The 26696-nt window shown below is 47.6% G+C and overlaps 2 protein-coding genes across 9 annotated transcripts; both read right to left on the reverse strand.

The window, feature by feature from the left end:
- Positions 1 to 1763: 1763 nt before the first annotated feature.
- DDX25 (DEAD-box helicase 25) lies at positions 1764 to 26655 on the reverse strand. 8 transcript variants are annotated; one of them, XM_036276459.1, is made up of 12 exons: positions 19897 to 20019; positions 19226 to 19292; positions 18923 to 18964; positions 18295 to 18430; positions 16731 to 16823; positions 16526 to 16628; positions 14977 to 15091; positions 13938 to 14115; positions 6829 to 7066; positions 5707 to 5869; positions 3179 to 3367; positions 1764 to 2043 (listed from the first exon to the last, which is right to left on the reverse strand). In XM_036276459.1, exons 1-12 carry the CDS (start codon positions 19957 to 19959, stop codon positions 1982 to 1984), a joined length of 1449 nt encoding a protein of 482 aa, XP_036132352.1. In that variant the 5' UTR covers positions 19960 to 20019; the 3' UTR covers positions 1764 to 1981. The 8 variants fall into 8 exon arrangements, with proteins under 8 accessions (XP_036132352.1, XP_036132355.1, XP_036132354.1 ...); XM_036276462.1 differs by lacking the exon at positions 19897 to 20019 and adding an exon at positions 26548 to 26655 and having other exon boundaries at positions 1923 to 2043; positions 18927 to 18964; XM_036276461.1 differs by lacking the exon at positions 19897 to 20019 and adding an exon at positions 24583 to 24696 and having other exon boundaries at positions 1923 to 2043; positions 18927 to 18964.
- HYLS1 (HYLS1 centriolar and ciliogenesis associated) lies at positions 23260 to 26660 on the reverse strand. Its single transcript, XM_036276469.1, has 2 exons — positions 26548 to 26660; positions 23260 to 24713 (listed from the first exon to the last, which is right to left on the reverse strand). The coding sequence occupies exons 1-2, from the start codon at positions 26559 to 26561 to the stop codon at positions 23786 to 23788; spliced, it is 942 nt and encodes a 313-aa protein (XP_036132362.1). The 5' UTR covers positions 26562 to 26660; the 3' UTR covers positions 23260 to 23785.
- Positions 26661 to 26696: the final 36 nt, after the last annotated feature.

Genomic DNA, 26696 nt, shown 5'->3' on the forward strand with positions numbered 1-26696 from the left:
ACTCAGCACCCCGCCCGGCGCCTCCCAGGCCTCGAGACAAAGGGGTGTGAGGACAGGGGCAAAGGGCCCGGTGGAAGAATGCCCACTGTTTGCAGACCCTGTGGGAACAGTTGCCAAATGACTGGAGACATGTGAGGGTAACTGGTGGAGTCTATCGGAGACCTGAACGAGAATTTATTTGGACCCCCGCCCCCACGCCGAGTTGAAATGATGAAAAAGCCCCACTGGGTTCTGTCTGGGAAGACCGCAGCACGTCCGGACAGCTTCCTATGTCCACGCACCCTGCGCCGCGGGTTCCCACGGCAGGAACCTCAGGGAGAGCGCTGGCGGCTGGCGAAATGGCAGAGGGGTGTTTCCTCCAGAGGGCAAACGTTCACCCAGCACCTCCTGCTGGGTACTGGGCTGGGGTGGGTGCTGAGTGGACAAGAAGGCTGATCAGTCTGCCCGGGGAGCCTGAGTGGACGTCGGAGATGGTGGCCCCGCGCTCCTCTGAGGACGTCCGTCGGTGTCCCCGTTACCACGGCTTCCGCGCTCGGCTCCGGCGCAGGGGTGTGCGCTCTGGGCTCTGCCCCAGTCTGCTCTGTACGGGGGACGGAATCTGTTCTCCCCAAGTTCTGCAGGTGATCCTGGCCACGGCTGGCTCTGGAGACCTGGCGGACCCCGGGTGATGGCGGCGAGGCAGTACCTGCCCGGAAGGCACTGCGGATTCACTGCTCTCCCCGTGCAAGGAGGCAGGGCATCTCCTCCGGGAGGCGGCGGGGCGCCCCACTCGAGACCTGCCTCCCCCTTTAGCACAGTCCGCTGTAACACTGGCTTCTCTGCGACCAGACTCTGAGCCCTGAGATAACCCTAGCATTTCATCCCTTTCCCAGCGTTTAGCATAGTGGGTGCGCAATAAACACTGTTAGCAGTGAGGACACCGGGTGGTTTTCACGTATCCTGCGCCCTGCTCACGGGACAGCACCTAGGCAGGGTGATAAGCAAGTGGAATGTGTCAAGAGAGAGACACCAGAAACACCCACGTCAGGAGGGCGGCAGCATTCAGCGGGGCTCCCCTCTGGTGCCACGCTGGGCTGGGGGGCTGTGGGCTGCAAACCCATCGCTTTTTGGGAGAGCATTGGTTTCCCCGTTTTCTCAAGCGCACAGGTTTACTTTTTAGTCGCAAATGTGAGAAATAAAAAGCATCTCAATGGGACTTGCAGAAAAATGTCCAGGACTCCCAGACACACCCTTAGGTTCTTAGAAGCAAAACCTTTGGCTCCTTGAAACATTATTTCTTGAATAAGGGTTCCCCCCACTGCCTGTTTTTAAGAAATGCCTATGAGAGAGCGACTTTTCCAGAGACCATGAGATATAACTGATGACGGAATAAATCTTCTCTAATTTGAAGACATTAAGAGGCAAAATGGAAAAACATTTTGAAATTCCGTGTCAGCTGAAACATTAAAAAAGCAGAATGTCCTCTCTTCCAAGTGGTTTTACTTTATCAAGGTTTCAGAGACAGAGAGAGAGAGTGCGCGCGCGGCGCTGTGAGCACGCACCGGGAGGGAGGGAAGAGGGCAGCGGCCAGAAGGCGCCCGGAGTGCGGACTGAGGTGTAGCTGTCTGTGCCCTCCCAGCTCCCACTGCAAAGTCAGCAACGCTCCGGCGCCACCTTGTGGCACCATTAGATGTTCACAAGAGGAACGATCTGCTCAGATTCGAAACAAAATCCCAAAGCATCCCCGGAGCCCACGCACAGATGCTGACCTGTGAAAATTTTAGAAGAAATAAGGTTGCCTTTTTATTCAAAAGTATCATGTGTTTCACATCAATCTGAGTTCAAAAAGGCTTCATATCTTTAAAACTAAGGCTATCACATTTATTTTGCCATATGTAACAATTTCACATTGAAAAAGCCTCAACATAAAAAATTACCTTTAAACCCCACTGTGACATTTTCACATAAACTAGGAATCGCCACAAATGATAACGTGTTTTCTTCAATATTCAATCTTTTCTATTTCGTCCATGTCTTCAGGGTCGAGCTGCTTGATGCTGCTGTCTGAAAGAACAAGGGAAGGACCCCGCTGACCCGGGCCACGTGGAGCCTCACCCGCCTCACTCGAGTTTCCGGAGACAGCGGCCCCGTGAACGTGGGCTCCTGTGGCGCCCTGGGTGGGAAGCCTCGGGGCAGGAACACGCTCTGGTTAGACGGGAGGGGACGGCACCCACCTACCCACTAATAGTACCAAGAGTAGCATCGCACGCACCAGACAACGGAACGCACGTCTACAACAACGCACAGCACGTGTGAGCAGCAGGGAAGAGATCTGCTGAGCTTCGCGGGAGTGACGTGAGCGTATGCAGGGGCTGGGCCGCAGGACGGCCACAGGGGGAGGGACTGAGGTTCCTCTGCTGAGTCACTTCCCCAGACTAGGCCTTTAGGAGCTTACACAGCAACAGCAGATCTTAACGGTCCTTCCTTAGCGAGCCTGACACAGGGCACTTAGCTTCCCTGAAGGGTCCACGCACATGCTAGTCAGTCTGTAAACCCTTTAAAAGTATATTCCAAAGTGCACACGCATGCACCTCCGTGTGTCCCTGGGGAGTGCCCACGGCTCCCCACAAAAGTCAAGGACCACTGTCCCATGGGTGGAAGGTGTATTTGGAGTCAGGCACAGGTTCCTCTTGCCCTGCTGCCCAGCACATCGACGGGCTTTCGGGCCTGGGGTAATTTGAGAAGTGGACATCTCGGGGTACATCACCCCTGGAGTTCCCAGCAGAGTGCAGCCGGCCAGTCTAGGCGCCCACAGGTCATCAGCGCCTAGTTTAGACAGGGGCTGGAGGAAGGGCAGCAGACCCCAGAATTTAGGACTCTCCTATTTGGTAGGGCGGGGCAAGAGAACAGAAAATGTAAATAAAAGAGGAAGCTGGGGACAGAATATAACCTTCAAGGGCATTATTACTTTGCTTAGGTTCAGTTATTTATGGAATATGAAAATCGGCTTCAGATCCCAGAATAAACAATAACATAAACCTGAGCTCATCTGCAGTCCCTTCGATTTAAAATCTTCCACGGAACTACCCTGTGCGAACTGGTCAGCTGCCTCGCAGGGGGCTCTGGGCCGAGCATCGGAAGCCTCCAGGCGGGGCGCGTGCCCACGAGCAGGCCCCAGGCCCGTGAGCCAGCCACTTACTGAAGTGGTCCTGGATCTTCATAAGCAGGGGCAGCTTGTCCACTTCAATCATGTTGAAGGCGAGGCCCTTCTTCCCGAAGCGGCCGGTCCGTCCTATGCGGTGCAGGTAGGTCTCGTAGTCTGGCTCCTCCAGCTGGTTCACCGGGAGATCAAAGTTCACAACGATCGTGACCTGCTTCACATCAATCCCTAGAGAAGGAAAGACACTGGAGGGTCCTGCCACCTCTTCCTTCCTCAGGAGACAGCTGTCCAAGGACCACATTACCGGGGATTCCCACTTCACGGACCTGCTTTCCCATGACTGAGGGGCACTCAGACCAGGTCTATGATGCGTGGGGAGCGTCAGAAGCTAAGTTCGCAGAAGTCTAAATACGTACAGTGTGTGCGTGCGTGAGCGCGTGAGCGTGTGTGAGTGTGCATGAGAAGGGCTCTGTGCTCCTGCATGCCCCACCGCAGCAGGCCTGGGCCCCGTGCCCTGTGCCCAGCTCTGCTCCATTCCATGGCCGTCGTTCTAGTTGGATCTTTTCATCCTTGTCTCTGTTACCACAGTTTCCAGCTGGTTTCCCCCGTCTCCCAGCCTCTGATCTCTCACCGTGATCACCCACAGCCACGTCCAGAGCACCCAAACTGTACAGGACAAGATACAAACAGCTCCGGACTCCCGAACAACTGAAGTGGCATCTCATCCTCTCCTGACACACAAACCCCTGCTCCAGGCACATGGTCTTGCCATTTCCCAGGCAAACTGCAGATTCTCATCAAACTGAAGTCCAGCCTTCCTCCAAAACCTTTCGCATCCAGTATTTCCTGGCGAGACCTGTGTAGTCCCCTGGTGCCTGCCCCAGCGCTGGCAAGCTGTCCGCTCACGCCCTGTCCTCCTGCACTGTGCTTGGGCTCTGGGGCGCCGTGTGCCCCTCCCTGCACTGTGCTTGGGCTCTGGGGCGCCGTGTGCCCCTCCCTGCACTGTGCTTGGGCTCTGGGGCGCCGTGTGCCCCTCCCTGCACTGTGCTTGGGCTCTGGGGCGCCGTGTGCCCCTCCCTGCACTGTGCTTGGGCTCTGGGGCGCCGTGTGTCCCTCCCTGCACTGTGCTTGGGCTCTGGGGCGCCGTGTGCCCCTCCCTGCACTCTGCTTGGGCTCTGGGGCGCCGTGTGCCCCTCCCTGCACTCTGCTTGGGCTCAGGGCACCGTGTGCCCCTCCCTGCACTGTGCTTGGGCTCTGGGGTGCCGTGTGCCCCTCCCGCCGGGATCCAGAGTTGTGCTGTCCAAATGGTAACCATTTGCCATACATGGCTACTGTATTTGAGTTAATTAAAATTAAAAATTTATCTCTTTAGTCACAATAGCCACATTGCAAGTGCTCAAAAGCCATACATGGCTAGTGGCTACTAATCAGACAGCACACAATGGGACATTCCCATCAATACAGGAAATCGCACGAGATGACACTGGTCTAGAGAGTCAAGAGTCTAGGCAGTGAGCTCCAGAGGGGCAGGGACCCAGGGACCTCATCCTTTCTCAGGCTACTCTTCCAAAGTGCCAAGCTCGGCCCTCCGGGCAGGTCCTCAGTTCTATTTGCTGAACTGAGAATGAATAGGAAATGGGGTTTGAGGGTGGAGCCTGGGCAAGGGTATAGGAGGAATAAAGAAAGCAGGAAGTCCCTTCTCTTGAAAACACCAACATTTCTTCCCTGGCAGGCAACAGTTCTAAAATTAAACACCTCAGAGATGAACATCATTAGTCAATAGGAACACAAGTTAAAAACAAGAGATACCACAAGTCTACTGGAGAGGCTAAGCTGAAAAAGCGACAGCACCAAGTGCTGACAAGAAAGCAGAGCGATTGGAATGCTCCTGTCTGCTCGTGCAAGTGAATAATGGTGCAGCCACTTTGGAAACATACTTTTGTACTTTCTTATAAAGCTAAATATACACTTAACCATATGACTCAGAAATCCTAGTTCTAGGTATTTACCCAAGAAAAATGAAAACATATGTCTACATAAGACATACACATTAATGTTTATTACAGCTTTATTCAAATTAGCCCCAAACTGGAAACCATCCAAATGACCATTAGCGAGTGAACGGATGCACTAATTGTGGTATATCCATTCAATGGAATACTACTCAGCAATAACACAGAATGAACCACTGAACATTTAACAGCACTAATAAACTCAAAAGCATTATGCCAAGTGGAATAAGTCAGACACAAAGGCTAGCAAATGTAGGACTTAATCTACATGGTACCGGGAAGAGACAAAATAGAGACACAGAAATCTGAACTATAGTTGCCAGGGGCCAGTAATTGCAGAGACTGACTACAAAGCAGAGCAGTTTTGAGGGGAGATGGCAACGTTCTGTATTTTGATGACAGCGATAGTTACAGGACTATATGTTTGTCAGAAATCCATTGTATACTATGTACTTTATACTGTAGACTATGTACTAAACCATATACTTAAAAGAGTGAACTTTAGCATAAATAAATTATACCCCAACAAACTTAACTTTAAATACATACACGCACCTCGAGCACAGACATTGGTTGTTATAAGAACCTTCTCTTTCCCATCCCGAAACCTCTGAATGATGGAAGCTCTCTGATCCACGGTCAGCTCTCCACTTAACAAAGACACTTGGTGGCCATCCTGCATCATCTCCACAGTCAACCACTTGGCATTCCGACGAGTCTACATGAAGAAACAAAGCCAGCACAGCAGCCCGAGTTAAAGCAGCCTGGCCGTGTTCGCAGGGCTCAGGTGCGCAGGGTGGGAGCCGGGAAGGGCTTTCTTGGCATCAAATTCTGCGCTTCTCAGCGTCACTTCTCTCCACCTGTCAGAGCCGTGGCCTCGCAGCCATGGAACAGATGATACAAGTGCTCTACCTACCGCACGCGGCTATGACGGCGAGATGAGGGAGTGTGGTGATGACAACGGCGGACTCCCTGGGAGTGCTCCATGCGCGCCAGGCATGCTGCTAAATCTTTACACGCAACGATCTGATGAAGCAGCTGCCTGACTTCGTTTTAAAAATTAGAAAAAAAGAAGCTTGGGAACATGAGTGTCTTGCCCAAGGTTGCACAGCCCGTGGCAGGGCTGTTTCCTCCATTTTACAAATACGTCCTCGAATAGCGGTGGGTGCGCTTCTAGGGCAGGGGCAGGAGCACAGGACAGAGGGGACCCTGCTGCTGGGGAGCTTAGCGCGCCCACGTGGTAGCGAGAAAACGAGACGAACACGGGAGCACTGGAAATGTCACAGCGCAGCGGGTAAACACGAAGTTAGAAGTAGCGTGACGGTAAGTGAGGAAGTGAGTGGTGCCCACTCACAGGTTAGGAATGAAGAGAACATCCTTAACGTGATAAAGGGCGTCTGCAAAAACCCAACATAAACCCCCGCGGCCATGGGGAAGGGTCAGAAGCCATCCCTCCAACATGAAGACGCCCTCTTTAAGGGCATGAAGTCCCTTCCCATGACCTAATCTTTCTAAGTCCCACCCACGAGCTGCCAATCATTTCCCCTCAGTTGCTCTGAAGATTAAACTGCATCACAAACAAAGTGCTGAGCACGGTGCCACACTGCACCCTGGATGCTACCGCCTGGCTCCCCCGCAGGGCAGTCTGGGCACGGCCACGCCAGCCTCGGCAGCTACCTGGCAGAAGATGATGGCCTGGCCAATGGTGATGCCACCATAAATGTTGCACAGGGCTTGGTACTTGTCCTTCCTGCTTCCACACAGCACGTAGTACTGTCGGATGTTGTTCAGGGTCAGCTCCTCTTTTCGTAACTTGATCACATTGGGGTCAGGGATGATCCGCTCCGCAAACTGCCACACGGAGTCCTCAAAGGTCGCCGAGAAGAGCAGCATCTGGCAGTCGGGGGGTAAAGCTCTGTGACAGGGAAGGAAGAAGGCGTTACCAACTGCCACCCCTGCCACTCTCTTTGGAGGCAGCTCCGAGCACTTCACGCCTGCTGCCCTCAGCTGCCCCCACACGCCTGCTCCGGGGGTCAGCGGACAGGTGTGCCCGCATGCAGCGTCCTCCTCACCACCCAGAATTTGGAAACACACAGACTGGATGTGGAGCTCAAGAGCAAAGTGTACAGGTGCATCCTGGAGGGCTTCAGGCTTGCACACCACCGTTCTCTCCAGGGCCAGCAGACTCGGGGAGCCCAGAGCGAGAGTGTAAGGCTGCGTATGGGGCTCGTCTCGCAGAGCGGCTGGGGATGGATGCAGGCTGCTCATTCCCAGCGGGGTTCCAGCTCCCAGGGGAAAGAGCAGCAGCCACAACTAACTTCACTTGCAATGGGAAGAACCCACACGCAAGGAAGGCAAAGGGGACAGTGCCACCGCCTGTGACATGTAGAGCGAACCCGCACGGATACACGTCCCAAAACAGGCAAACCAGCAGAGTACTGGTTCACCCCAGGCAAGGGCTGTGGGGCCCTCTGGGGGGCTGGCCACCTGGGCGCAGCCTCTGTGATTATCCACGCAGCTGGACCTCGAGGATCCATGCATTTCTCTGTACGTAGTTTTAAAAGTTTTTTATTCATTCATTCATTCGAGAGAGAGAGAGACAGAGAGAGGCACGTAGATGTGTTGTTCCACTTATTCATGCATTCACTGGTTGCTTCTTGTGTGTGCCCTGACTGGCGATCGAACCCACAACCTCGGTGAATGGGAATGACGCTCTAACCAACTGAGCCACCTGGCCAGGGCCTGTGCGTCATTTACACATCAATACGAAGCTGATTTTTGAAACAAGAGGAGGGGCCAGAGAGCAAGCACCGCTTCCGAGGAGAGGACGGAGCACTTAGAAAGCTGAGCTGTCAGTGCTGCTGAGGGCAGGCACGGAGATGGGGGCCCTGGCACAGTCTTAGGCCTGGGGCCTGGGGCGCTTTTCAAATAACGAGTGACAGGCGTCAGGCCACTACAGCAGATGGTGGACATGAGCCCCCTCCCTCAGCTTCCACAGCCCACCAACACGATTCTAAGGAGGTAAAAAGACATGAGTCTGCAAAAGCTGGGGCTGAGAGGAGACACTGCTGGATGAGACAGTTCAGAACATTTTTCAAAGATGGTGAGTGAGAAAGCGCGTGAAGCTACAACATGAGCGCTGCAGGCAGAATCGGAGGGAAACACTCCGAGGCCGGGAAGGCGCCCTGAGAGGCCTGGGACCTGCAGCCACCAGGCACCGGGGAATTCGGGGGAAGGCCTGAAAGACGGTGGCACGTCGAAGACCCAGCGACATTGTGCACCAGCGTGCTGGGGCCACCTGGCCACCTGCTGAACCGTATGCCTTCCTCTGGAACGATGGCTCCAGGACGGGTGTCCAAGGCCCGGGCCACTTCATAACAGAAAGAAAATGTATGAAATTACCCAAGAAAGGAAGCACGGGCTGTTCTGCAGGACACGCTGGACTGGAAGACTTAGTAGGAAAAAAGGATGTGAACTATTTCATGATTTTTTATGTTGATTACTTATTGAAATGCAACTTTTGATATACTGGGTTAAAAAATATATTATAACATAATTTTACTATGTTTTTTCTAATGTGGCTAGTAGAAAATTTAAAATTACGTGTTTGTGTTACATTTCTATTGGACGGTACTGTGATTTCACCTTTTTCAAGCAAAGAGAAAGAAAGCTGAACAATGGAGAGACAGCAACCAATATAAATGCTCTAATTATTACTTAATATTCTCTTGAGCAGAAAGTCCCTCCCTTTTTTGTTAATCCTCACCCAAGGATATTTTTCCATTGATTTTTTTAGAGTGGAAAGGAGGGGGAGAGAGAGAGAAACATCTACGAGAGAGAGACATGTTGATTAGTTGCCTCCCACATGTGCCCCGACTGGGGCCAGGGATCAAACCTGCAACGCAGGTTAGTGCCCTTGACCAGGAATGTGACCCTTTGGTCCTTGGGCTGACGCTCTAACCACTGAGCAACCAGCCAGGGCCAGAAAGCCTTTTTTGACTACTGAATCTTCCTTGGAGTTCTGAATCTTTTATTCTCTATTTTATATAAACATACCAACTTATCAGTAAGGGCTGACAAGAAGGCTGTCTCACTTGGTCTTTGGCCACAGTTGCTTTAAATGGCTAAAAGCAAGCACGAGCAGCAGGTGGGCACTAACGTGCTCTGGGCAGCTGGGCACGGGAAAGCCAAAGACTCGAGGTGTGCTCTGCGCAGACGCCAGCCCGGGAGGCAGCCTCGCGGAAGGGAAGGCTGCCGCTCACAGCTGAACGTGTGGGGTCAAGTGAACGCACACGCTGCACGGGGCACCCGTCCCAGCCCGGGGTCCTGTCGTGCCCCTCGAATGCCAGCCACCAAGCGCCTGCCTCCAGGAAGGAGCTCCGTAGCGTCACAGTCCTAAAGCCCTCCAGGTGACACTGGTCCCAGGGCAAGCTCCCCAGGGCCCAGCCCCCACGCAGAGCTGGCGACAGCTGTCTACTGCTCCTCGTGGACTGTGAGAGGCCGGCCATGTGTCACCAGACAGGAGGGGAAAGGTCTCGAGACTGTAGCAAACAACCCAAAAAGTAAATTTAGAGAATTCAGAGCCAATGTTGAGGACAGAAAAAGTAACTTTTCAACACTACAACTGATATCCCAAGAGACAGCCTAGCACACTGCATCCACGCAAGAACAGGACGCCACGGAGAAGAAACAGTAACCCAGTATGATCCAGACAGGGACAAGGCAAGCTAATGACAGAGGAAGGACAGTACCCCTGGGTTCAGGAGGGGAACAGATCCAGAGCATACTGCACCATGGGAAGGAAAGGATGCGGGGTCAGGCCTGTGGAGAAGATGTGAGCACAGGGTGAGGCTCCTAAGTGCAAGTTCCTCTTGCCGCCTCTAAACACACCCCTGCTGAGCCGGAACAGGGGTCCGAGGTGGCTGGCCCCACCAACAGAGGGACATGCATTATTTCGTCCTTCCCTTGATATCTCCATGAGACCGAGTCAAGATACGTTTCCTGGTTCAGAGGTGGCAAGCAAAATGTCCTATCAAGTAACGTGTCAAATCACAGCAACAAAAAAATACATCCTTTCTCTCTTAGAGACGTGGATTTGAAAAATGGGAGCTCAAAGCATCTCCTTGACTTCCGTGGAGTTTTAATAAAACAGAAAATACAAAACAAAAGGCTGCTGATGCCGCATCCAAATGCAAGCCAGTCTGCGCGGCTGCCTGCGCACGGCAGTGCGGCCCTAAGCCTGCCGGCGCCCCCGGCCCATCATCTTCCCGACAAGTGGAGCTTCCAGCTGAGCGTCCTCACACTGCCTACCACATGGAAATGGTGTACGACTTGCTCGCCTGTGCTACTGAGGTTCTCCTTACCACAGCTTTTGGTCCCTTACTGGTTAGAACTTGCAGAGGTACTTAAAGCAAGTTTTAACTGTACAGACACGGAGAGCACACCCACACGGCCACCACACTGCCTCGGGCCACTGGGGAGACCAAGCGCTGGCCTGCTATGAGGTTACAAATGTCAAGTGACACAAAAAGAGCGTCCTTCTCCAGTTTGGAAATACATGGAGAAGAGAATGGAGGGAAGGACTACAGGAAAACAGTATGTGTTCTCCACACTGCTTGATGACCTCTGAATACAGCTTTATCTGCTGAACTGGTCTTCCTGTATTTACCTTCTCCTGGTAAAAAGTTCTATGTTTATGTATCTTAAGAATATATAGTAGCATAGCCTACAAAATATAAGCATTTCATAACAATTTTATTTTATTTTTTTTAATCCTCACCCGAGGGTATTTTTCCATTTTTTGTACAGATAGAATAGGAGGGAGAGAGAGGAAGGGAGAGAGAGAGAGAAACATCAACGTGAAGGGACACATCGAGTGGCTGCCACCCGCACGACCAACCAGGGCCGGGGACAAACTGCAACCGAAGTACGTGCCCTTAGCGGGAACCGAACCCGGGTCTCTCCGGACCTCAGGCCGACACTCTAAAAGCTGAGCCAAACTGGCCAGGGCTCATAAAAATTTTAAATAGGTTAAAACAAATTGCTATATCAGAGATGAAACATTACAAAATATTGGCATATTTTTCTCAAACATGCCCAGCTAGTGTGGCTCAGTGGTTGAGCAACGACCCATGCACCAAGAGGTCGCTGGTTCGATTCCCGGTCAGGGCACATGTCCAGGTTGTGGGCCCAATCCCCAGTAGGGGGCATACAGGAGGCGACCAATCAATGTTTTATCTCATCAATGTTTCTATCTCTCTCTGTCCTTCTCCATACCTCTCTCTCTAAAATCAACAAAGAAAAAATATTTTATTAAAAAACAAAAACAAAACAAAAAACATTTAACTAATTAGTTCTACTATTAGTAATTTCTATAACTGCTTCTGTTAACTAGTTCTACTATTGTTTTGTTTAAAAAGTAGCATTAGCTCTGGCCAGTTTTGCTCAGTGGTTAGAGCATCGGCCTGTGGACAAGCGAGTCATGGATTCGATACCCATCAAGGGCACGTACCTTGATTGTGGTTCGTACCTGGCCCTGGGCAGGGTTGTGCAGGGAGGCAACTAGTCAATGTGTCTCTCTCACATCGATGTTTCTCTCTCTCTCTCTCTCTCCCTCCCTTTCTCCCATTCTATCGGAAGATAAACAGAAAAATATCCTTGAGTGAGGATTTACAAAAAAAAAGTAGCATTAATGTCACAGGAAAACAGAATACTATATAATTTTAAATAAACAAGTTTCATATTTTTATGTGAAAGAACATATGTATACGATTACGTCTGTATTATATACGTAGACAGTCTGTTACGGCTGTGTCCTACGTATACAGTTACTTCTGCATTATATATGTAGGCAGTCTTCTATGGCTGTGTCCTAGATTGGCACTCTAAAAAGTTGGCCACTTTAAAGAAAGAAACAACATAAGAAATCTCCCTAGATCTGGAATGAAAGTGTGCACTGTGTGTCGAGTACAAGGAATAAAAAAGATGCTGAGCAAAGCACACCACTGACTAGTGTCAGAACATCAGGGAGAAGGAAGGTTCTAAAAGCTTCCAGAGAGAGAAAAACTGATCAGACACAGAAGTCTTGGGGCCAGGATGACAATAAGCTTTTCAGCAACAACACTGAAAACTGAGAGTATTCATTATCATATTTCAAAACCCTTTTCTGTTTTCAACATTGTCTCCGAATTCACAGGCCAATGCGTTCCAACATCCAGGCAAATCGTTGACCAAAAGATCAAATTTGCAGGCACAATGAAGATATTTTCAGACAAGCAGGAGATGGAAATGAACTTCCCACACTTTCTCCTTTAGGAAGCCACTAGGGAATATACCCAGCTAACTGTGTAAACCAACAGCAAGCCAAGGACAAGGACCCAGGAGACAAGAGACTGAAACAGTGACTGAGGCCGGGAAGGCACAGCGGGTCTGGGGCATTGGGTCCAGACCAGCACTGGAGACAGGCAGCTGGGAAGGGCTCCAGGAACAAAAAGATCAGAGGACTTTAAAATTCTATTTGAGTATTTAGACATATCACTGACATACGACACACAACATGAAATAGGCAGAGAAAAATTAAAGATCCTTACACAGGGATACTTACTAAACAAATGAAAACAGGCAATTATTACTCTAGGGAAAAACATAACCTTAACAATACACTGCTCAGCAGTGAACAATATTTATAATGTCATAATGATATCGATACTTACTGCTGATGAACCGAACTTATGATATAACCACAGCGAGGGGTCGGGGGCAGGGAAATGAGTGACTGGTGCTGTAAAAGAACTCAGTTCCCACCTCCGCTAGTGGGACGTCCGCAGTGACCGCACATCAACAAACAGAAGGGTCAGCACATTATTTAAAGACATGAAGGTTAATATCACAACAGAGAGGCATTCTCTAGGGGATGGGGCAGGGATTACTGTTTTTCACTGCAAGTTTTTCAATGCTATTTGAATATAACACTAAGTGTATAAATACTCTACTTAAAAATAAGTGATAGATTTCTAAAGCCCACTCCTAGAAATTCTGATTCAGTTAATCTCACATTAGGGCTGGTAGTCTGTAATATCCAGCCCTTCAGGTGACTGATCCCAAGAGAGAGGCCTCAGACAATCACAGGGTTTATTTAACAAATTACAGGAGTAGTCGGGACTAGACTCCTAGGCTCCTGACCCCGGGTTACCGTCGTCTCTATACCACTTATCTGTCTGCCGTAACCTTACAGTAGCCCTATCGGATCTCAAGAAATTCACTTTAGCGTTTTGGCTCAGCAGTTCAAGTGTTGGCCTGTGGACCAAAGGGTCGAGGTTTGATTCCAGTCAAGGGCACGTACCTGGGTTGCAGGTTTGATCCCTGGCTCTGGTCGGGGTAGTGCAGGAGGCAGCCAATCCATGTGTCTCTCTCACATCAATGTCTCTCTCTCTCTCTCTCTCCACCTCCCTCCCTTCCACTTGGTCTAAAAATCAATAGAAAAATATCAAGTGAGGATTAAAATAAATAAATAAATTCCCTTTAGAATTTTGCTCCAAATATAAAAATAATTATTGGCAAATTCTGGAGCGAAGCCCACTCTGGATTCCACTGCAGCCTGCGGGGCGCGAGAGCAGCGGTCAGGAGGAAGGTGGAAACGGCAGCCGTCCGAAGGCCTGCGAGCCCGAGAACTGCTCCACAGGCGAAGGGAGCAGGAAAATGAGCGTAAGGACAGGTGGGAGCAGCAGACAGGTGACAGTTCTCACGCGGACAAGAGATCCAGGCAGAGAAGTGAATGAGCAGGTTACCTCTGGATCCGAATGCTTTGATCTGAGAATCCTTGTGTGTCAATCATCACATCTGCTTCGTCCAGGACAAATACACGAATCTTAGTCAAATCAATTAATTTTCGCTTGAAGTACCAATCTAGGACAGTCCCCGGAGTGCCGATTATAATTTGCTGGGTGATGTCAGTGCTTCTGGGAACTAGGAGGAAAGGGTTTGAAGGGCTCCTTCAGATGCAAACGGCCTGCAGTGCAGGGCAAGGCAACCCAGAGCTCCAGCCGAGTGCCCGTCCCCGTGACTGCCCAGGTGCAAGCCCTGAGGTCACTGTGGTCTTGAACTCTGCAGTTTTAAACTGAATTCCCGAGTTTCTACTCCTATGGTAATAACACAGTCTCCTGCATATCTGACTCATTTAAAAAGCCACCCACAGCAATCCCTCTGCCTTACAGAAAACCCTACAACCCCCCCCCAAACAGAAAACCACCACTATCGAGAGTTTACATTAAATAAATTATGGCCAAAAGAATGGAGTGGGGCGATGTGTAGTGAGATGGTAAGATGCCCAAAACATGTATGTTTTTGAATGTCATAAAAAAAATACTCCCGTTTTTCTAAACACTCAAAGAAAACACGTATGTATATTTGTAAGTGTATGAGCTCCAAAAAGAAAAAAGCAAAAAATGAAGGACTATAAACAAAGTTGTGCTTCTCTTTGGAAGTAGGTTTTTGGGGACAAGGAAGAACAACTTTCACTTTGACCTCCTCATCTGTGTTTTAAAGATTTCTTTCCTGCTATACACATGCAATACTTCAATGAAAAAGTTAAACAGTGAAAGCTGTTCTGTACCAAACAACTGAGCTTCGGAGGAAACAATACTCCAAGCACCGTGCTTCCTGCAGGAAGTGGAAACGGGTGCACTGTGCACCTTGCTGCCACCACACCGCATCTGACCCGGACGCCGTGACGAGGTGCTGGCACCTCCCCCGTTTCAGAGGTGAGAGAGCAGAGAAGTTAGCGGGAGTCGGGACTTTAACCGGCCAAGCCTGGCTGAGGGCACATACTTGGATTCCCTCGCACGGCATACATCACGTGAATATCCACGCAGAACTTCCCCATCTGCTCCACCACCCGGCCGGTCTGCAGAGCCAGTTCATAAGTGGGAGCCAGGCAGAGGCACTGTGAGGTAGAGGGGGGAGGAGAGAGGTTCGCGTGAGCCATCGTGCAAATCGGCAATACACGGACAGTGTGTACAGGGAGCGACAGGGACGTGAGACTGGAGATTCAGGCTGAATAAAGTATTTTAAGTTGAATACAACTCAGCAGCTGCTAGCTCTGAGGTGCGAGCTGAGTGGGAGGGCAGAAGGAGCTGGTAGTTGGAAAAATAGCTCCTTTTACTACCCCTCTCTAAAGGGCTCTGAAGACACACGGGTTGCTGGTCACACCTTCTTTGGGGGGGAAGTGGGGATGTCAAGAGGCTGGCGATGAAAAGAGGGGGAATGCAACAAATCACAGCTCGGGTGGGAGCCGCATCACGCCCGGCCGGCTCGGGAACGTCTGCCTGTCCGCAGCGCTCTGGGCTTGATCTGATCTCCCTTAGACACACATCTCTGCAAAACTCTCCCCCCAGCCCTCCCATGGTCACTTCCAGCCTGTAAATGGTGGTGCTGCTGAGCGAAGACGCTGATGGCGGGAACTGGTGATATGTGACACTTCAACTAAAGGGCTGTGATAGGAGCGGGGGACATCGCTAGAAACAGTGTCCACCCGCAGGCCTCAAACACAGCTTTTTCTGAAGAATTTTTATTCAGAATCTCAAACCCCAAAATAAATTTCCCTGAACTTGTCTAAAAAGGGCAGATGATTTCATCCCCAGCTCGTCTTGTTGCTCATCAGAGTGTCAGCTCCCGAGGGCCTTGCTCCCCAGCGTTAAGTGCGCCCGGTGCTTAGGTACTCGGCTTGTCAAACGAGTGGATGAGTCCAGTTTGGAGAGAGGGAGTGAGGACCAGATACCTGCCATGCATGGAAGCCAGACTCGGAGCATGGCGTGCAGTTCCATCCCTGCTCAGTCACTCTGACATCTGTGACCTTATATGAGACGTTTCCCTCTCCACGCCTGTTTCCTCCTCTGCGAAATGAGTGAGGTGGACTGGAGGACCTTCAGGCTCTACAGCTATGTAGGACGTATGCTCACTCATCCCAAGCACAGTGCCAAAAATGTACACTGTTTCATTTAATCCGCATGACAATCCTATGAGGCAAGTTCACTCGGTGTTTAATGCGTGGTTTTTACACCCTAGGCACTGGGCGTGGTGTTAGGATCAGGGTGAACAGAACAACTACGATCCACGCCTCTATAGAGGGCATCTTCACAGACAAGGAAACAGACTCAGAAAGACTAACTTCCTCGCCTAAGGCATTCAGCTACTAAGAGGACAGGCTGGGATTGGAACCAGTCAAACTATAAATTGATCGCTTCCCCATACTTCTGCCCAATACTGTATAATTTTATAAGAGAATATCTACTGTAAATGTTTCATTGCAGCAATACTGCCTGTTCCTAAAATATCACTGGTGTTGAAAGCAATCCCGTCTCTCTCTGCTTCTCCTTACCTGTGGGAAACGTTCCAAGGCGTTGACTCTGCTTAGCATCGCCAAGACGAAAGCAGCTGTTTTTCCTGTTCCAGACTGGCTCTGCGCTATGAGGTTCTGGGGTCTGCAGAAAAGAGCAGGTCACTGGGTATAACTTGAATACAAGAGCCTGAGTATTAGAGACTAAAAATAACCAAGTTGGGACACCACTACCCTGGACACTCACGGATGTGCCAGCATCATAGGGAGGGCCATCTCTTGGATTTTGGATGGTCTATTAAACCCCATTTCATAGATCCCTTTTAGTAACTCTTCCTTTCTGTCAAAAAAACAAAAAGCAAACAAAAAAACCAACAACAAAGAACACACAAATAAACACTTCAAGCCCATGACTGGTTAGTAGCCTCAGAAATACAAACCTGAGAGGTGCATTTCTCAATCACCTTTGTAACTGAGCTTCAAAAGTAGTATTTAGAAATATATAATTTACACCTTAACTCCTAAACATATACAATCATGCCTGTACAGTTGGACCCCTAAAATAATAAGCTAGGCTATAAGCCTAGGATAAAGACAGAAATAGAACCTAACATTAAACTTTCGGTTGAGCCAAGCATGAAAAAACTCATCTGATAGAAGTAAAACAATTTGCCAGGAAGAGTCTTCTTTCTCACATAAGCAGAAAACTACATGAGATTTATTATTTAATTCTTTTTAATGAGTGACACACGTCAATGTTTTAACAGCTGTTTTCAGGGAAGACAGAAATTTATTCAGGTGATTCTTTCAAGTCTATCTAGGAGCAGAAGACACTATTACCTCATCCTTCTGGGCCAGTACTTTTAAGTGTTTCTTTCCTGGGGTCTCCTGATAGATGTCAGAAAGAGGAGAAAGAGAAGTGGGCTGGAACACGTCCACCTTCAGTAACATGCACGTTATGGATGTGCTTAATTGGCAGATTAATTGGTAGATTACTGGCAACCAACTTTTTATTTTTGTTAATCCTCACCCGAGGACATTTTTCCATTGGTTTTTAGAGAGAGTAGAAGGGAGGGAAGGAGAGAGAGAAACATCGATGTGAGAGACACACATCAATTGGTTGCCTCCCACATGACCCCGACCAGGGCAGGGGATCAAACCTGCAACCCAGGTACATGACCTTGACTGGGAATTGAACCCAAGGCCCTTTGGTCCTTAAGCTGATACTCTAACCACTGAGCCAACAGACCAGAGCTGGCAGCCAACTTTTAATCACAGGTAGTCTTCTCCTTCCATTTAGAAAGAGTCTGGACACCAGGATTTTGGTGCTTTCCCCTTTAGTCACATCTCGGTAAAATACATTTCCTTAAAGCCAACCGTTAAATCCCTAGGAAATGCAAACCCCTTTGGAAAAGGTATTCATTTTAATGCCATTTGAAACAAAATACACTTTGAAAGGTAAAGCTTGAACTCATCTAAAGGGGGTGGGGGGGATGTCTGGTCACCAATGTTCCTGCATCTGTATTCTGATACGGAGAGGAGCAATATGGCTGTGTCTAGCTTAGTTATTTCCCTTAGCACAGCACGATTAAAATATCTTACCATCAAAAACGTTCTCAATTTGCTGAACAATGCAGGCATCCCAGTGCTCCTCTTTGAGCTGTATTTGAAATGCATGCGAAATGTACACATCTCCTTTTAAGACTGAGTATTACATATAACACAAAGGACGGTTTTATCATTAGCAGGTTAGTTCGTTCTGTGCTATGCTGTCCAGCCTTTTCCCCCACTGAAAGAGTGAAAGTACTCACAGCCGCAGCTCTTCGAATGTTTTCACTGAGTAGAGTGGAGAGCTGGGGTCCTTTTGTAAGACTTCGACTCGGTGACTGGATTCTACTAAGGACTGGCGGATTAACTTGTTTAAGAGTGAGTTAGCTGCCAAGTCCACTAGGAAAGCAAGAATAAAAGAAGGGACTGCAGGGGGGAACTCAGGCTTCCTAAGTGACAACCAGTACGTTGCTCCCTCCCATTCAGCGGTGTACATGAAGCAACTGCTCCGACTCTCATCTTTCTTCTAAATAAGTTTCCAGGAAAAAAAGACACAGCACTGCGAGGTCCTTGTTCTCACGAGGACCCGGTTTCTCATGTTCTGCTGCGACACTGACCTCTAACTTCAAGCAAGGCTACATGCATCACCACCAGACCTCACTTTTCCTTGCTAGCTGACAAAATTTAACCCATTCCTACACTTTCATTTCAACTTCCTCTAAAGAAATATGCCCCATTCCTAATTCAGTATTTCTCCAGGTATTCACTACTTATAGAGAAAACAGAAGTCAAAACAGATCTCCAATTGACATTACATTATTCACATTATGAAAGTCATGATGAACTAAAACAGAATGCTAGCAGATACTTGCAAATGAATTGATCTCCTACCTACATCTACTTCATCTTCTTCTGTGTTATTAATGGAATCATCTAAAAGGATGGAAGAGAAACAATAAACACCATGATAAGTGCCGAGCAGAAATGTCAAGAATATTATCCCAATTTCTCTTGCCGATTCTACAGGGTGCACTGGCAGGAAGGGTCACCCAGAGGAGGGGTGGGTCAAGACAGTGGGAAAGTAGTGGTCTTAAATGTTAAATTAAGGGAGCCAAATATATTTCAGTTGCCAGGGACAGGAGGAAAGCAATGCTCTTTAATTGAGACCAACCTGTTTTACTCTATAGCACTTACCTAGGTTTGGGGCTGTAGTATTTTTAATACTCTGAAGGTTCTTCCGGGGGTGGATGAGGTTTGAAAACTATTGAAAGACACAAATTTCAACCAGTATTAGGAAGCAAGACTTCAAGAAGTCCAGTGCTACCCCTAACGCGCTGGAAGGAATGCAGGAAAGACCGCCCGAATACTGTTTCCTTTGCAATGTTAGGTGATTCCTTTCAGGAACAGTTGTGAATGAATTATCCTAACGCTGGAGAAGACTTTCTGCTGCCCGTGTGCGTGCAGTTCATGAGTCTCTAGTCTAAATGTGGCAGTCATGGGGTGGGGGGGTCACACACCAACAAAGGATGATGGATAGGACAGCGCGTTGGCAGATAGATGGAAGGAAGCTAGCCCGGGCTTAATGATCAAATTGGGAGACTAGAAAACTCAGGGTCTGGTTGGGACTACCAGCTGCCTTCCCTTCCAGGCCTTCCAGGTGTCTTTATTTTGCCCCTTCAAACCAAAGGTCTTGTCTCTCTCTGGGTCTCCTTTTTCGGGGCCTTCTTCCAAGTCTTTGTCACTCCACACCTCCCCTCCACCACTGGGCACCCCAGTCCCCCCGCCCACCACCTCGCCCTGCAGATTTCCCCTGGGGGTGCTGTCCTGGCGCCCGCCCCTCTGCCCTCCGGGTCAGCGGCGGTTACGTGGCTGTTCAGGTGCTCGCTCTCTGCCGCCGCGGGTTCGCCTCCCCAAAGTAACGACGCCATGGCTGCGACCGCCGCTCTGACTCCAGCACGTGCGTCCAGCGCGGGCGAGGCAGGTCGGACCCACCCAGCGGCCAATGGGCTTCCTCAGGGGGCAGGCTCACGTGCCGCGACCACGCCGCCCAGCGCAGGCGCCGGAGCTCCCGGGAGGAGGGCGGGGGGCAGGGGCAGAAGGGAGGGCTCCGGGAGGAGGGGGCGGTGTCCTGGGAGGAGGAGGGTTGTGGGCGGGTAGAGGGAGGTCCGGGGGAGGAGGAGGGGCCGCGGGAGAGCGTACCAATCAGCCAGGTTGCTGGTTGGCCAGCCCCGCACCGCGCCAGGTGTTGGAAGCCTGGGAGGGGCGCTGTCCAGGGGACACTTGCCTGCTGCTGACCTCTGATGAGGCAGTGGCAGCTGGGGACTCTGAACAGCACCAATCTTCGTATTGATTCGAGTCCTACTACCTCCCTTACCCCCCGCCCCCCACTCACTTCCCAGGTAATTCTCTAGGTAGGTAGTGAGGCTGGACCCCCGCCCCGCTTCAAGCTCTCAAGCCCACGTTTCCCCCCAAATTTCCTTTCTATGTGATTAGAAGTCAGAAAGGCTGCGAATTACTAGGAAAGTGGAGGTCAAAGTGGGTACGTTTCATCTGACAAATGAATTCGAACGCGAAGGATGCGGCGAGGAAGTCGAGTCGTTCAGGTTCTAACTTCCGTCCCTGTTCCTAAATGCCTGTGATGCCTCCACAGGCTGGCTTATTTTAATTCCAATTCTGATGTGTGCCCCTTGCTGAAGCAACCTGAAAACTGTCCCTGTGGTACACCCTCCACCTCCTACTCGCGCTGCATAGTCTGGGACAGACTCCTCCCACTACTGACTGCTGGACTTGGACAAAAGAACCAGATTTTTTTCATTTTCTCCTAACTGGAATCTTGACATTTGGATCAGTCTCTGGAAAAACCTACAAAAATCTAGTTATGCTCTCTCCGTGGTGCTGAACCCAGGCTCCCAGCTGTGAGTCGCTCGCAGGCTCCTCAATGGTTTGTTTTGAGGTTATCATAATCCTTTTCAGCTCTTTCATGTGGGTTCTAGTAATAAATGGGTTTTCCTTGTTTTGGTTTGTCTCGCAATGGTAACTTTCTACGAATTTAAATAGGCATAACATTGAACCAGGTTCTTTTAGTTTTCGTGTAGGGGTGGCAGACCTTTGAAAAGTTATTTATCTATTATTTTAGCGTACTATAATTTATCTGTTTATTGTTTTACTACACCAGGCCTTAGACGGAGAAACGGTGGCAAGAGTGGAAAACACTAGGTTGATTTCCACGTGAAGGCTGCACACCCCGCTCTTCGAACTACATTTCCCACAAAACTGGACTACAACTCCCATGAGTCCCCAAGCGCGCCCAGGAGACGCAAAGTGACAGCTTCCTGTCTCGCGAAGAGCGGCTTGGCCGACGATCGGAAAGTTAAGTGTAGGATTTCGGGGGTGGGTTGTTTTCTGGATCCTGCAAAAGGGGAACGGACGAATGGACAAATAGCTGGACGTTTCCTTTTCGGGAAAGTGTCGATATATGGGAGTGGGGTCTGTGTTTGTGTTTAGTGCTTCTTGGAGCTCCTGGCGGAAACTCGCAACAGGAGGAGCTGCTTTAATTTGATTCTTCGAGGGCCTTTGGACTGTGGCCTGAAGGCTCTCCTGCCTCGGTGAGAATTGTTTGCTCATAAAACAGAATACTAGTACAAGTCGGGATCTCTTAGGTTGTGGGGTGGGAGGAAGGCACGGCGACGTTTTTCTGATCGTTTAGTGGATTGCTTTCCTATATATTAGTGATCATAGGTTCATGTTTTCTGATCCTGTGGGTATTACCCCCTCCTCCCCGCATTGGCTTAAAACAAAATATATCAGGGGAATGTTCTTTCTGCTACTCCACTAGTTCCTAATATTTTTGAGATGAAAACTTTTTTTAAAAATGTGTGTACGGTTGCTTGGCGCATGCATGGATACCCTCTTCATGGTAATTTGGCGGCCCTCCTCCAGGTTAGAAGTCTGCTTGGGAACCACTGTATTTCCTCCTGAGAAGGTTATGGTGTGCTGGAGAAAGCACTGTACTGACTCAGGGGTCTTGGGTTCCACTCCTCCTTTTGCCACAATCTTATTACCCGGCGCTTAAACCCTTTGGTTAAGTAAGAGGGTGAACTAGATAATCACTTTGATTTATATTATTGGAGCGTTTTGCTGTAATTTACATGTAAAAATGGCATGTGGCTTTTAAGTTTTTAAAAATATACAGATTTAAAAGTCGCATGACATTTAAAAGCCACATGGTTGGTTGAGCGTTGACCCATGCACCAGGAGGTGGCACATGCTGGGGTTGTGGGCTGGATACCTGGTGGAGGGTCACGCAGGAGGCAGCCCATGGATGTTTCTCATCGTTTCTCTCTCCCTGAGATCAATAAAAACATTTTTAAAAAACATATAGATCCAAATAAAAACTACCTTCAATCCCACTACCCAGTGTTAAGCTTTGATCTTGTGCTTTGCGTGTGTGTATGCTTGTAGGACTGAATAGTTTGCAACCTATTTTACTTAATTTGCATTTTCCCATTACTTCCCATGATTCCCAGTGTCTAATGTTCTTGCTAATCACCTCACTATTGTATCGTTTGCAGTTTTTACTTATTTGTAGTTAATATATCCTACACATATTTTTGAGTCACCAATTACTTTATTTCCCTGATGAATGCCTCCAGTGGAACTGGATGAATGAATGGTGTAGCTTAAATATTATGGAGAAAATGCATTTTAGCAGATGGTCAAAGTTATTCATTTTTGTCCCACAGCTATTTTTCTTTGAACAAGCAAACAATTTCTGCTATCACTCTTCTGTCTTCATATTTTAAAATGGACGATCTTCAGTTTGTAGATGGTTCCTCATTGGAATAGAATCAAGACCAAGGAGATCCCATTTAAGGTGAGCAGAATTAGTGTTTTGGTCTATACTCAAATAGGCCAGATTCATTTTGGTATTTATGTCTGCATCTGGCTTCAGATGTTAGCAGTTTGAAGTTCTGTTGCAGAGTGGGAATAGCCTTCAAGTGACAGGCATAATTTCTAGGACAACCTTAGTGGTGAATTATAAAAAGCATGGTATTCTAGAAATAACTGGAGGGCAATATATTTAAATAATTTTGAAACAAAACTTGGGCTAGAATCCTGTAAGTCGTATAGTACTGTTGTTGAACATCTATTAAAAAGCATTTAATAGTTATCTGGATTTACTAACGAAGGCTACTGTGCTGTTGCCTTTCTTCTTTCCTTTGGGTTTATGTGCATAAAGGGCAGTTTTTGTTCCTTCCCTTTGGCTCTTGTTAGCTGACAGTGAAAGTATGATGGGAGCACAAATGAAAGGTTTGAGATCATCTTACTTTGGGAAGTATTTAAGTAAAAATAATGGCAAGTCCACAAATTTCCAAAATTCTTTAATGGATAAGCTTAACACCCAGGAACTTTAAAAACACACTAATAAAAACAGCAACTCACATTGGCCAAAGGTAAAAAATCTAGAACAGAAAACAGTGCTAGCTGACTTTGCTTACTAATCTGACAAGCAGAAAGACCAGGTGTGTTTTTCTTCCTGCGGCATGATGTCTCTTGCTTTGCTGGATTTGAGAGTTAAGTGGCATGTGATATGTACCTAGGAAAAACCAATGATGGGTGCAGTCCTTACTCTATAAAGTACCATGGGCTTTCAAGTCAGTTGTTCTATTTAAATAAAAAGAAAGATATAAGTACCAGGTTGTTATCCCAAACATCCTGGGAAAGGAGAGAACGGTTAAAAAACAAACAAAAGACCTAAGAAGGAGAAAGAGGAAAGGGAAGTTTCCTGGGCATGATGCCATTTGCAAGGTCACAACGAATACCCCAAATAAGGGCAGATCTTTTCTTCTCAGTTGGTACTAGGTAATTGTTTGGAACATATATGTGCTGAGGCTTGGATTGGGGTTCTGCTCGACAAAGCATCTGCTCTCGGACACCCCAGCGTAATTCCTTCCTATGATCTTCACCAGGTAACCGCATAGAGTCCCAGTCTCGTTTATACTCAAAATAGCGGGCTACACGGTCTATCTTGCCCCGGTTTCGGCTTAACTGGTCCAGCCTTGGAAGAATAAAGGACTTGGGTCGGCTGGCAACAATCAGGTCTTGTTCATAAGCTGGAGGGCTCATTCCTTCTCTTTGTAGATAGCAAATGGACTGATCTTGAGAAATTTCTTGGTATTCATGTGGTAGATTAAGTTTTTCTGAAATATCAACAGGGGACTCCCTGTCTTTCTGGAACTGAAGGTTCATCAACCTTTGTCTTAAGTCCCAGAGATCCATATCACTTTCTGTACCAGACTCTGATTCACTGATAACGGACTCATCTGTCACTAATACTTCCCCACCTGGCTTCCTACGCAGCACCTTTCTCTTCATCACTGGCTTTCGGAGCCTGTGGGAGGCCTCAGAGACCGATTCTGAAGTGACAGTACTTTTTGCATGTGGACACTGCAGTTGCACAGGAAGAGCATGTCGCTTTCCTGGAGTTACTGAAGCTTTGCTGTAGGGATCGTATTGGGTAGACTGGGCTTCTCTCCTGATATCTCCCTCACCCTGCCCTGCACAGATCTGGCTGAAAGCTGTAGCAGCTGCTAACATTCGTTCTTCTGGATCCATATGGGCCCATTTTTGTCCACTAGGTCCCATGAGTTCCTCCATTGCTTCCCCTACACTGTAGGATCTTCTGCAAGAGAAAATACTTATCAGTTTTCTAATAATAATTTCCCAGTCCATAAATTGTTCATTCCTTTCTTGTCTGTTCTTTTATAGCAGTAAAATGAAGAATGGCTAAGGCAATCATAACTATAATAGTTATATAATAAAATATAGATTAGTACAAGACAGTATGGGAATAGTTTGGAGGGGTATTAACTCAGTTTTGGATAATCTATTATCTGCTTTCATTTCCACTCTTACTCACTCCCACTTTCTACTGCCTGGTAGTTGTTGCCACCTTTAGTAGCTCCTAGGACAGGATAGGTGAGTTCTTGAATAAGAAAAGCTTGAGATGCCCTGGCCGGTTTGGTCAGTGGTTAGAGCGATGGCCCGCGGACCAAGGAGTCATGGGTTCAATTCCGGTCAAGGGCATGTACCTCAGTTGCGGTTTGTCCCTGGTCGGGGTTGTGCGGGAGGCAGCTAGTCCATGTGTCCCTCTCAGGTCTCTCCCTCCCACTCTATCTGAAGATAAACAGAAAAATATCCTTGGGTAAAGATTAAAAAAAAAAAGAAAAGCTTGATATGGGGCATCATGCTTAATGTACATTATATAATTTGTGCATAGAGGAACACTTTATGTACCCAGCATTGTTTTATGGTGCTTTACATTCATTAATTCATGTAATCTTCACAACCGAATGATAGGTACTCTGATTATCTTTTCATGAGTCATACAAAGATGAAATAACTCACCCCAAGGTTACAAAGCTAGTAAGTTGCATAGAGTTCCAATGTATAGATTTACTATAATTTTTCAGCTAGATCATGATTGATTGATTTTAGGCTTACAGTCTTTTGTTGTTAAAAAAAAAAAAAAATGAATGTTACAGTGAGTGTCTTAGAAATTTCTACATATTGTGGCAAGCGTATGTGTAGATTAGATTTCTTGAAGTGGAATAGCTGGGCCGAATGTGTGCTCAGTTTTGATAGCTGGGACCAAATGCCCTCTGAAGAAGCTGCACTGATTGTGTTACAGAGACGGTTTCTCCATCCCTCTTCCAAAGTGGGGTGCTATCAAACTTCCCAGTCTTTGCAGTTAGTTTGGTTAAAAAAAAAAAAAAAAAAAAAGGTTCTCATATAAACTGGCATTTATTTAAACTGAATAAAACTGAGCATCTTCTCCTACATTTATAAGCTTTTTCCTCCTACTCTTTGTGTAAAATGCTTGTTCCTTTCCCACTTACCACTCAGGTTGTTGGGCTTTTTATATTGATATTTATATTAAAACTGATTCATATATTCATGAAATACTTATATATTAAGGAAGTTAGCCTTTTTACCATTGTTAATATTTTATTCTGACTTTATTTTTTTGCTGGCAGAAACTTTTATTTTTAGGTAATCATGCTTTTGGTTTTCTACAGTTTTTGGGTTTCTGCAGTGTTTTACTTAGAAAATGTCTTTCCCACTCCAAGATTTGAAGAAAATTCTTTCATGTTTGCTTCTAGTACTTTTACAGTTTTATGACTTAAATTTAAATAAAAGTTTACCTTTTTATTTAAATTTCTGTATCATAGATATAGAAACTCAAATGGGCAACAAACTAAAGATAACAATAGTCAGCCTTAGAACAGATGTGGAGATAATTTTCTGTTACTAAAGTCAAAGGTTGTCTAGTACAATTTTGACCATTTTTAAGGATGTAATACAGTTGTAACTCAGACTAAAATATTCCTGGAATTTCAACATTGACATCTAAATTACATTATCCAAAATAACTTCTCTAACTGCTAGAGGTAGAGACCTTTTTCCAGAACATGTATTAAATTTGACTTTAAAAAAGGATCAAAATGCTTAATTACCTTTTTTCTGCCATCAAAATTGCTTAAAGTGGGAAAATCTTAACTCCAGGTTCTACTTCCAATATAATGTACAATCATTGACAAATTTCTTCAATCAGGCTAGCTTCTATTGTACCACCTTTAAGACAGAACTGAGTATTAGATGATAG

This window comes from Molossus molossus, unplaced genomic scaffold (assembly GCF_014108415.1).
Source record: "Molossus molossus isolate mMolMol1 unplaced genomic scaffold, mMolMol1.p scaffold_m16_p_22, whole genome shotgun sequence".
In the NCBI taxonomy this organism is placed as follows: domain Eukaryota; kingdom Metazoa; phylum Chordata; class Mammalia; order Chiroptera; family Molossidae; genus Molossus; species Molossus molossus.